The 12008-nt window shown below is 43.7% G+C and overlaps 1 protein-coding gene across 1 annotated transcript in view; it reads right to left on the reverse strand.

The window, feature by feature from the left end:
• Window positions 1-377: 377 nt before the first annotated feature.
• PDE6D (phosphodiesterase 6D) overlaps window positions 378-12008 on the reverse strand; it is a 61215-nt gene continuing 49584 nt past the window's right edge. Inside the window, exons 2-5 of the mRNA XM_019978562.2 lie at window positions 4850-4938; window positions 4193-4318; window positions 3141-3246; window positions 378-960 (exon numbers count right to left, since the gene is read on the reverse strand). Of these exons, the coding sequence (XP_019834121.1) occupies window positions 879-960; window positions 3141-3246; window positions 4193-4318; window positions 4850-4938 (403 nt within the window). The 3' untranslated portion in view covers window positions 378-878. The remainder of the gene's footprint in view (window positions 961-3140; window positions 3247-4192; window positions 4319-4849; window positions 4939-12008) is intronic.

Below are 12008 nucleotides of genomic sequence, written 5' to 3' on the forward strand. Positions count from 1 at the left end.
GAAGGTAAGAGTCCTTACTCGACCAACTTAGGACCTCCAACCTCTCTGGAAACCTCTTGAACAAATGCACATTATAAAAGAAGGGGAAAAGTTAAAAACAACAGACAAATGGAGGGCACATGTATGTTGAAGAGAGCCACTAAATCCCACATCTAAAAGACAAATGTCAAGGTCATGGGTCTTGCTCAAGTGTGTTGTACGTTCTTGGAAAGCAGTGACTGAAGCACTCAGGAACTGCAAGATCTATCAGTTCTCTCTGGAGCAAAACAGAGCTGTGATCCTACAGTCTGATAAATGTCTTTCTTCCCATCATGGAGCCAGGTTCACATTCCAAAAAAAGGAGAAATGAAAGAAGTGTCATGCTAAAGACGTAGGAATATTTTAATTAACATGTTTTAATTAATTATGTAATAATAATAATATCAGTCTATTTTACAAGTTAAATGTATGAGAATGTATGAAATAGAAACAGTAGGAAAAAACTAAATGTGGGTCAGGAACATGAAGTTTTCCAAAACCAGGGGCCAAAAGAAGATGTGTTGCCTGCAGGGCCCAAGGAGGAGGCAGGGAGGGTGATGGGAACAGCTCGTGGTGTGTGTCTGTCCCTGGGGCTACTCCAGGAAGGAGTCGAGGCATGCCCTCTGCCCTGGTCTGGGACTGGGAGTTTATACTCTGGTCAACGGAAGATGGTGGCTTGAGAGAAAAAAGCCATCTGGTTACCTACACAGAGCTGGTCCCCTGGTGGCTGCAGGTGGGTTTTGCCGTAGAAGGAATCAGGGGTGAAAGTGCCAAAAATCAAAGGTGTAGAGGAAAAAAGTAAACAGTTTCCTCCATCCCCCTAAAAAAATGAATTCTTGAAATGCACACACATTCTTCTCTCAAACGTAGAAAAGCCTCACTCTGGATGTGCTTACGAGAAGATCGTCATCAAAAAACTTTGTCTCTATGATAACATTTCCACTGTAAGTCAGAAGAGAGGGCAGAAGAGTGAGCGTGTTAGCAACAGATTTCATTTCCACAAAGTAGTTTCAATCTAGGTCTACTGGGCCCGTGGACATGCACTCACCTATATAACCTTGGCTTGGGGATATTAAGATCACATGGGATTAGACATCTCACATGACCTTTTAATTTATGTGATGAGGTTCATCTTCTTCAAGTTTAGAAATTATAAGAGGGAGCATGTCTTAACCCACAGTACACCCAAGGCCCTCTGAGTGCTCTGCATGCAGAGGTGCCTATAAATACGACTTTCTGATTCACATGAAAACCTGAGACCGCAGGGGTGGTATCTTTTCTTATAAAACTCACTCTGGTGGAAGCTGTGGGTTGGCCTGTCCTGCATCTTTCTCCTCACTTTGGGTAACAACACTCTGTTCTTCTCTTGGGGGAACCCCTATCTCCAGTCCATGGTCAGTCAAGTGGCCCCTCCCTTGACTGACAAAAAGGCAGGCACAGGATATAATTTGAACCAATCAGAATCTCTCCTCTGAGCAAAATCCTTCCCATGGCTGCTCCTTGAGGAATCCATGATTCCTGCCACCTGCATCCTCTGACTGCTCAGGTCTCAGCCCTACCCTTTCAACTCTGTCCAATAAGCCAGAGTCAGTTTCTGTGGCTTACGGCTCAATAACCCCAAACGATACACCTGTATTGTACGCAGTGTACAATTTCATTCTTCTTGGTGGGTATGTCAGTGTTTCCAAATCAAACTCCTCTTGAACTGAGTTAAAAGCAAGAGTGGTGCTATTCTGGGGTTCTAAAAAGTAAGACAACTTAAATAACCTGAATATATTATCATAGACTTGCTGGTGTTAGCACCTGAAAGAAATCAGGCCTGGCCAAGAAGTCAAGTAAGGGTTAACAAAATCTAAAAAATGCCCATCTACTTATGACACTGTACTTTCCCAGGGTAGTTAATATCTACTAGATGCATTTTTGCTGGTAATTAATTATAAAAACATGGGTAAATAAGGAACTCAAAATCTGACTGACTGATTAAATATAAATTTATATTATTTTAGTTTATACTATTATATAGTTATAGTATTTTATAGTTTATACTATTATGTAAATAAAAATCTACCCAAGATATAAAATAAAAAAACCTCTATTTACAAATTCAATGTGGTTTTCATAAAGGACCTGTTTAAAGAGGTGATCCAATATCACACAATTATCTATCTGTGTACATGATTTGCTACCAGGCAATACTTCTAAAACCTTTAAAAGACTAAAATCTTTTCCCAAGAGAAAATGGTAGGTGGGCAGTGACTGACTGATTTGGGGGACAAAGGACAAACTATTCTTTGAGCAAGAAGCAAATTTATAAAAATGGTAAGTGAGTCTCTGAAAAACTACAATCAAACATTATCCTCTAAAACAGAATTAGGACTTTTCCAGATTCTGCTGAGGGTCAAATGAAGTACAGAGTATCAGGAGTTTGATAGTCAGGAAAGGGAGCAAATTAGCATAGATTTAATTTATGTTATGTGCTAGTTTTCTTCCATACGATCTCATTTTATCCTTACTCTACCTCTGTGAGACAGGATTATTAATTCTCTGTTTAGAGAAAAGAGTAAGGCCCAGAGAAATAAAGTACATAGCCAAGGTTACACTGCTGCTGCTGCTTCTCCTGCTAAGTTGCTTCAGTCCTGTCCGACTCTATGCGACCCCATAGACGGCAGCGCACCAGGCCCCACTGTCCCTGGGATTCTCCAGGCAAGAACACTGGAGTGGGTTGCCATTTCCTTCTCCAATGCATGAAAGTGAAAAGTGAAGGTGAAGTCGCTCAGTTGCGTCCGACCCTTAGCGACCCCATGGACTATAGCCCACCAGGTCCCTCCGTCCGTGGGATTCTCCAGGCAAGAGTACTGGAGTGGGGTGCCATTGCCCTCACTAGTCAGGGTTAATCAGGAATTTAGTCTAAAGGTCTAGTCTGAAGTTTTTAATTCTTTCCACTCTATCATACTGTCTTTTCACGTGACTGAAGCCAGTAAGCTGTAACCTTGGATACCCTGGATACTCTTACCCCTGTTCTCAATCTAGGTTGCCTGCCTGCTGAATGGAACCATGCGTCCCATGTGCCTGGACTTGCTGCTTCAGGACACCTCCACCGTCCCTGCGGCCCGATCACTCACGTTAGCACGCTGGCTGGCATCATCTGGGACTCGGGCGCGGCCTCTATCAGGGACTGCCAGGTGTTTGTTGAGTTAGGGATCACAAAGCCAAACTCGAAGAACCATTCTGAAGGAAGAAGGAAAAGTGGGTGAGCTGGAGCCCTGGGCAGAGTCTCGGGGCTCTGTGTCCCTATCCTTTTGAGCAAGCCTTTTCCTACCCCTGCTGCTAAGTTGCTTCAGTTGTATCTGACTCTTTGCGACTCCATAGATGGCAGCCCATCAGGCTCCACCGTCCCTGGGATTCTCCAGGCAAGAACACTGGAGCGGGTTGCTATTTCCTTCTTCAATGCATGAAAGTGAAAGTGAAGTCGCTCAGTCGTGCCCGACTCTTAGCGACCCCATGGACTGCAGCCTACCAGGCTCCTCCATCCATGGGATTTTCCAGGCAAGAGTACTGGAGTGGGTTGCCATTTCCTACCCCAGGAACCACCAATGAAGCCATCAGAAACCTCCCAGGCCAGAGGCCACAAGAAAGGACATGGAAGCCCCCTGAACCACACCAGAGGTCTGCTCCTATGCTCTGAGATCTAAAGCACTAGGACCAGCAGCATTTTCTTATAAGTAGGCTAGATGTAAATTATACACAGAGGCACAGAACAGGCCTTTTCACTTGTTACTTCAGATCTAAGACACAGAGTGCACTTTTATACTCTTACACATGGTGAAGAAAACTCACTGCAGGGTGCCCTTGCCAGTGGAATCTGTATGTGACAGTATGGAGAGCACTGTACCAGGGCCTAACCAGCAGCTTCCTCGTGACCACATCAGTGAAAAGCCAGCACCACCCCCAGGCCCTCCAGGGTCGGTAATCCTCTCACGGGCTCAGAGCCCCTCACAGTTGCCAGCTTTGTTTCTGCTTTTTGCCCAAGCTCCCAATCTCCCAGGGTGTAGGAACCCTATCCAAGCTGAGTTGCAAAATGGATGTTATCAAAGCAGGGCTTTAGTTCCCTGAGTCTTGACTTCTGCCCCTGTCACCCTAAGCCCAGATACGAGGCATGTAGGCAGCAGAATACCTTCCAGACATTGCCCTTTGAAGTAGACTTTTTGTTCCAGGCGGAATTTTTCCATTTGCTCTGCTGAAGAGAAGTTCAGTTCTCGAGACACTGCCTTGCATTTGAGGATTTTCTTGGGAACACGGGCTGGTAAAGAAAAAGAAATACTGAAACCATTTCTGGGAGCTTCTTAGAGATGATTTAGAGCATATCTTATCTATGCTAAATCTCAGAGAATGCCTCGGTAACAGAGTTATACTTTTTGATTAAAGGCAGAGGTCCCAAACTGGTCCAATGCATCTGACTGAAAGATCTTCAAGGAACACCAGATTTAGTGCACCGAAAGGCCTTACCCAGCCCCTCTTATCAGGAAGGAGGCTGAATGGGAGCCTTCTTTCTAGTCTGTCCTGTCGGTTTTAACCCCTTGGTTTTTCTTTTATTTCAGGATGATAAAAAATCAAGATCTTACTTTATATCTTTGGGTATGTTTTAATGCTAAAATTTCAGCAGAGTTGGTTTTGGGAAGTAGGAGAAGGCACTAGAAATCTCAGCATCACGTGGATGGACGTGCTGTGCCTGTAGAGGCCTGTCCACTGGTGGTGCTGTGTCAACTCAGCTCCCTGACTCCCCAGGCCTGCTCTGCGTCGTCAGCCCTGTGCAGAAAAGGGTGGAAAGTACCTTCGTGCTCCACGCCAGGGACTGACAGGTCTTCTGTTCCTTGCCAAAGTATCTTCCCTGTCTCAGCATCCCGAAGGTTCATCCAATTTCTGATCAAGTATATTAAGGAAAAAGAAGACCCTAAAGCCGCCTACTTCGTCCTCCAGGTGTCTTAAATGTGCTCCTATTGACTCCTGTTTACTTCTCAGCAAGCTGGCCTGACTGCTAAGTGCCAAGAAAGCAAATATAAATGTGGAAGAGAGTGCAGAAGACATCTAAAGGAAGATGCAGAGACCCAGGGGAGATATTTTTATCTGCAACATGAGAGCTCACAGATGGTACACGTCTAGCAATTGCAAGAAAGAGGTAGAAAATGAACAGTGCAAAATTTTAAATTTTCCAACAGAAACTGACCAGCTGAGATAAAAAGACCTGAAGAAATAGGTATGAGAAAAATCCCAGGACATGACTCATGGAGATAGCCCTACAGTGAAAATCACTGTCCACAAGCGTTACTAACAAATCCAGACCTTTCAAGCAATGCTTTTTTTTGGCTGTGCCACTTAGCTTCTAGGATTTTAGTTCCCTGACTAGGGATTGAACTTGGGCCCAGCAGTGAAAGCATAGAGTCCTAACTACTGCCAAAGAGTTTCCTCAAGTAGCCTTCTTACCCCTTCACAATCAATATAAAGTCATTTATTTTTAAATTGGCAATAAAATTATCAAGTTTATATTTTTAAAAAATGGTACAAAAAACCCTTCACTTTGTATTCCAAATGGTAAGCCCCGGGCCTCAATCTCAGGAAAGCCAGGGTCTGAGATTGGAATTTGTCTGTCCTCCTTGCTGGAGCCTGGCCCGTGAAGGACATCATAGCCACAGGCAAAAGGGAGTCCCCTCGGCTCTGTCCGAGTTAAGTAGCTGCTGCAAAGGAAGCCAATGGGCTGTCTGGGTTAGGCTGTTCGCCTAGCCTGCTGCTGCTGCTGCTAAGTTGCTTCAGTCGTGTCCGACTCTGTACGACCCCATAGACGGCCTCCTACCAGGCTCCTCTGTCCCTGAGATTCTCCAGGCAAGAACACTGGAGTGGGCTGCCATTTCCTCCTCCAATGCATGAACGTGAAAAGTGAAAGTGAAATTGCTCAGTCATGTCCGACTCTTATCGACCCCATGGACTGCAGCCCACCAGGCTCCTCCGTCCATGGATTTTCCAGGTGAGAGTACTGGAGTGGGGTGCCATTGAGACCATTAAAGTCAAAGCTGAGATATCAATCTGGGAGGCTGGCAGGCAGAGACCAGCAGGGAGCCTAAGGAGGTCACATGGGCTCAGCAGTCTTTACACTTACAAATTTCCTAGCTGTTGTTTCCTGCAGGAGAAGTGGGAAGGCAGGGACAAGGGATCTATCAAGTCCATTAACCCGGGAGCAGGAAGAGCTGCTGAGTAGACCTTGGCTTCCTCAAGCTGGGCACAGGACATCCAAAGGTCACGGGGATGATATCAAACTGCTGTGGGATGTTCTCAGGACAAGCCTAGCCTAGGCAGCAAGAGGGGAGAGGCGTCAAGCTTGCCATACCATCTGTTTGCTATGTAGAAAAACCCAGTGGGGACTCACTTAGTCCTCACCCCAACGATCTATGATTCTCTGAGGGCCTGAGCAGAAAACAAGTTTCCCAATGACGTGGGAAGATCACATTTCTATTACAATTCATTGCAAGTAGGCAAATGTCTCTTACTTAATTTTTAGCCTGCGTGCATGCTAAGTCACTTCAGTCACGGTCAACTCTTTGCCACCCTATGGATCTTAGCCTGACAGCCTCCTTTGTCCATGGAATTCTCCAGGCAAGAATACTGGAGTGGGTTCCCCCTGCCTTCCTCCCAACCCAGGGATCAAAAGCACATCTCCCGCATCTCCTGCACTGGCAGGTAGGTTCTTTACCACCATTTTGAGGTTATATAATACCCTCATTTCCAGTTCCCTACTTCCTGAGAGATACATGCATATATGTACATACATGTGACACATAAAAATACATTTGGAACACATAAAATGACTGAATGTTCATAGGTGCCTCAGTCTGAAACATCCCGAACCTGAACTTCAAGCACCTCATCCCTGGTCTACTTTAACATGCCTGGTTATTCTGGGCCTCAAGGCAATGGCTTCACAAACATCACTTTAACAGTAAACAGCCCATTCCCAAGACAGAGACACAGAAACAGTGACCCCACATCTCTAGCATTTACAGATGACTGTCTCAGGTGGCATCTCTTTGAGTCAACATGAAGGAGTACAACATAGACAGAGATGGAAGTTAGCCATCGAGCTGAACACATGAAGAGCTTAACCGAAGGCTGCATTCCAAAGAAGTCAGCTTCCAAGACCAAAATGACCTCTGCTGTTCCCTCCTATTGTCAGGTCAGGGACAATAAGCTGTGAGAACTGGGACCCTGCCCCTGGGACTGCCCCAGTCCCCTGGGATGAAAGACAAAGTTGAGAGATACTTTTAGAAAGAAAAAAAGGCAAAAGGATAGAAAATGAGAGTAAAGATACAAAAACTGGACGCCAGTACAAGAGGCCCAACATCTAGCTAATATAACTTTGAGAAAGAAGAGAAAAAAACAAGGAGAGGAAGTCATCAAAAAAATGAATTCAAGAAAATGTCCCAGATTGAAAAGGTCCAGCAAGGGCCTGAATCGCATCACTGTGAACTTGCAGAACATCAAGGTTAAAAGACAAGCTTCCAGAAGGAAAATGAGTTGTTACCGAAAAGGTCAAAATCAGAATGTGTAAGACTTTTCAACAGGGACTCTGGAGGACAGAAAAAAATGGAGCAGTGCCTTTAAAATTCTTAAAGAAATGATTCCTAAAACTAATAAACCTTTACTTTCTCAAGAAACTAATAGTAACACACTCCTTCAAAATGACAGGGAAGACCAAGGAAGAGGATAACATGGAATCCAGGAAGCAAGAGATCTAAAACAAGAAACAGCAAAGGGGTCCTCAGAGTGATGGTGAAGGAGACCCCAAGACAAGAGCTCCTTAACAGGCCTGGAGGGCGACTGGTTCAGGGTCCAGACAAGAGCAAGCCATAACACTCATGGAGACGTTTAAGAAGATGAAATTAAAAACAACAAAAACAAAAAGATGAAATTCATATATCTGATGTGTTTATATGAAAAGAGGGTTGATTCAATTAGGGGAGGTTTGGGGGTCAAATTAGTGAGAAGTATAGAAAATTTAAGCAAATTAAAAAAAACAATTATTAGCATCAGGGAAAAATTAAATGTAGTACTGGAGAAAAGAGTAGTCACAGCATACTACACAGCTTCATCGCAGTGCTGAAAAAGTGATGATAAAAACACAGATCATAGGTTCAACACAATTATCCTGGGAGGATGGGAAAAGAAGAGAATGTGTGTGTGACTAAGAGTAAAGTATTGAGACAGAAAAAAACTCATTTTCATCATGGAAAGTCGATAAATAATGTTTAAAAGGGAAACATTAAGATATAACCACAGTGCACTATTTGGAAATATCAAGATAAACACCAAATAAATCAGTCAGAAAGAAGTGAAAATAGTTTTCTGGAGTTCTTGCCTGGAGAATCAATCCCAGGGACGGGGAAGCCTGGTGGGCTCCTGTCTATGGGGTCGCAGAGTCGGACACGACTGAAGTGACTTAGCAGCAGCAGCAGGGAGTAGAAAATTGCAGTGTGAGCAATGAAATGCTCTTCGTCTTTAGAAACCAGGGAGAACTATGACTCTATGTGAAGTATACATACAACTCTGATAAAAATAAAGACTAAGTTTAAAAAAGATAGTCCCAAGTTTTCATTGTTCAAACAATGAACAAAGCATTAAAGGAAAAGAAAATTAATATTCTTCATGCATGGCTGAGCCTGAAAAAGATGGTTAATATTTGTAAAGAGACTGAGCTCCAGACAAATACAGTTGATAGTTTATATGTCTCCCCCCCCCACCCCCGGCTGTCTAGCAACCAAACCTTCTTCCCAACCAGCACCCTGCAGCCTCCTTTCCCCTGTGGGAGGCAGTGAGTGCTTTGCACTATAGCAACTAGGATTCAGCTTCTTCTCTCCTAGTCACGGTGCAGCTGGGGGCAAGCATATGACCTAGGCTGGGACACCCGGGGCCCTGAAGCTGTCGTCACACAAAGATTTGAGTAAAAGCCAGCAGTTCCTCAGGGTAGGGCAGCAGGTTGTGCCAACCTGATGCTTCCTGAAGTGTGTCCCTTGTCCCTCTGACTGCCAGTCAGTTCTGAAGCAGCAGAAAGCCTCTGAGAGTCTTTTCCATGGGTTGGGTAGTTTGCAGTGCAGAACTCTGAACAACACAGTTGATGAGCATCATTATGTATGGACTAGTTCTACATTTAACCCTCTGGAGAGACTCTAAGTTTTGCTGCGATATAAAAAAGGTCACAAAAGAGAACCAAGGGTTATCCAGTAGTGTGCCCCAAATGTGATTGGTACCTAAACCTCCCATGCCTTTGACCTGCTTGGGCACTGTCCTTGGACATGCACCCACCACTGCTTTGAAGTTGTGTTGGTTGTGCTCCTCTCCTCTCAGTGTGCGAAATCCTAACAAATTCTCCTGCAACCTCATTATATCTCTTGATACAGTTGCTCTGTTGCACCTACATGGTTTTCTCACCTCTTTCATATTTCTACATTCCACTTTTTAATTTTAGCAACTGAATCTACAAGCAAGTTAAACGTATCCACACTTGCTTAGGCCATATCCTAAAAAGTGTAAACGGTGACAGATTTTCTTTTCTTGGGCTCCAAAATCACTGTGGATGGTGACTGCAGCCACGGAATTAAAAGATGTTTGCTCCTTGGAAGGAAAGCTATGACAAACCTAGATAGCATATTAAAAAGCAGAGACATCACTTTGCCAACAAAGGTCCATAGAGTCAAAGCTATGGTTTTTCCAGTATTCATGTACACATGTAAAAGTTGGACCATAAAGAAGGCTGAGTATCAAAGAAATGATGCTTTCAAATTGTGGTGCTGGAGAAGACTCTTGAGAGTCCCTTGGACAGCAAGGAGATCCAACCTGTCCATCCTAAAGGAAATCAGTCATGAGTATTCACTGGAAGGACTGATGCTGAAACGAAGAGCCGACTCATTGGAAAAGACCCTGATGCTGGTAAAGAATAAGGGCAGGAGGAGAAGGGGGTGACAGAGGATGAGATGGTTGGATGGCATCACCGACTCAATGGACATGAGTTTGAGCAAACTCTGTGAGACAGTGAAGGACAGGGAAGCCTGGTGTTCATGGGGGTTGCAAAGAGTCGGACACAAATCTGCGACTGAACAACAACATACATATACTTACCCATTCTAGAGTCTCCGTGTATTAAGAGAAAGCTTCCCCAACTGGAGAAATAAAACAGGCACTACTGCTCTAGCAAGTCCATGCTGAACTCAGATCTAAACAGAACTGCCTTAGACATTTAAGCCCAAGGTTTTCAGAAGACAGTACTCATTCAACCTGCAGTGTACATGCTTTTCATTCTTTTCCTGCAGATAGTCTCTTATGTACTAATATAGCCACAATGGACACCAGCCTTTCTTAAATAAGAGAACTAAAATTACTTCTAAATTTCCAGGCTCACAATGCAAGTAGGACATTCTAGCAAAACTACTATAAGAAAAGCCTTGGGGAAGGAGTTCTCCTCACAAAGCAACAGATGGATCAGACCTAGTAGCTTCTAGAAAAAGCATTACTGTCCCTGACCCAGGTCAGCAAACAAAAGCCTGGGACCACGACATACTCTTCAATCTGTCAGGGGATAAAAAGAAAATAGCCTTAAATTATTCTGTCTGATAGTTAGTAGATAGTGAATTTGTTTCCTCCATTTTATAAGGCAGAGAGGCTGCTAAAAACATATAGCTTAATTCCTTAATGTAAACATCTCTTCTCTTTATAAATAATCAGATTAAGGACTTAATTAATATTGGGGAAAATATAGTAAAAAAAAAAAAAAAAAGTATCTTCGGCCACTTCAACAATTAGGCATTTCCTGTATGTACCCTAATCTGGAATATTATTTACTAGTGTCTATATCATATGTTCATTTCATAATCCTAAACCTGTGACATTTTAGCCCCAATAAATAATACAAAAAGCTTCCCAGGTAGCAGAGAGGTAAAGAATCCATCTGCCAATGCAGGAGACATGGGTTTGATTCCTGGGTTGGGAAGATCCTCTGGAGGAGGAAATGGCAACCCGCTCCATTATTCTTGCCTGGGGAATCCCATGGACAGAGCAGCCTGGTGGGCCACAGTCCAAGGGGTCGCAAAGAGTCGAACAAGACTAAGCAATTGAGCACATACATACACACACACCCACACATACAACACAAAATCAGAGAAATACAAACAGAGCTCCATTCAAAGATACTGGGGTGAAGGTTACTTAGAGACCCTCCAAGTTCTGTGATTTTAGGGGTGAAAAGAAAGGCTCTTAGCTCATTATAGAGATGCAGTCATTTTTGTTGTTGTTGTTAGTCAGACACTAAGTCATGTCTGACTCTTTGCGACCCCATTGACTATAGCCCACCAGGCTCCTCTGTCCATGGGATTCCCCAGGCAAGAATACTGGAGTGGGTTGCCATTTCCTCCTCCAGGGGACTGTCTTGACCCAGGGATCGAATCCACATCTCCTGTGGAGTCATTTGGGAACAGCTTTCTAAATCATAAAAATACAAATCCATGATACCCTATCAGTAAAAAGAAATAAAAATGATTGAGGAAAGTGTCTTAAAATAATAACAATGAGAAAAGCTGGTCCACAAAAGAAGAAGCATATTTGCCTAAAAATGTTGGAAATGAAAGATAAGCTCTTATGACCGATCATCATCTGGCTGAAAACATTTTTAAACAGCTTTTTGCCAATGAGATTTTTAAAAGAAAAAAGAATGTGAGTTTTAAGGCTCAAAGTTCAAGTCACTTCCTATCTTGAGAGAAGAGGATTAGGTGGACAAGCTTTAAGGAGCGGGGGCTGGAGGACTATTTATAAATACCACCTTCTGGGTCAGCCAGGTCTTTTCTCATTTAAAAGCTCCCTGGTGATTTATATATGAGATGAGCACAGAGGAACACTCCTTTACTAAGGGAAGCCTCTGCTGGGGAAGAGGGGTTGTCCCTGGTACCTCTATATTT

This window comes from Bos indicus, chromosome 2 (assembly GCF_029378745.1).
Source record: "Bos indicus isolate NIAB-ARS_2022 breed Sahiwal x Tharparkar chromosome 2, NIAB-ARS_B.indTharparkar_mat_pri_1.0, whole genome shotgun sequence".
Taxonomy (NCBI): Eukaryota; Metazoa; Chordata; class Mammalia; order Artiodactyla; family Bovidae; genus Bos; species Bos indicus.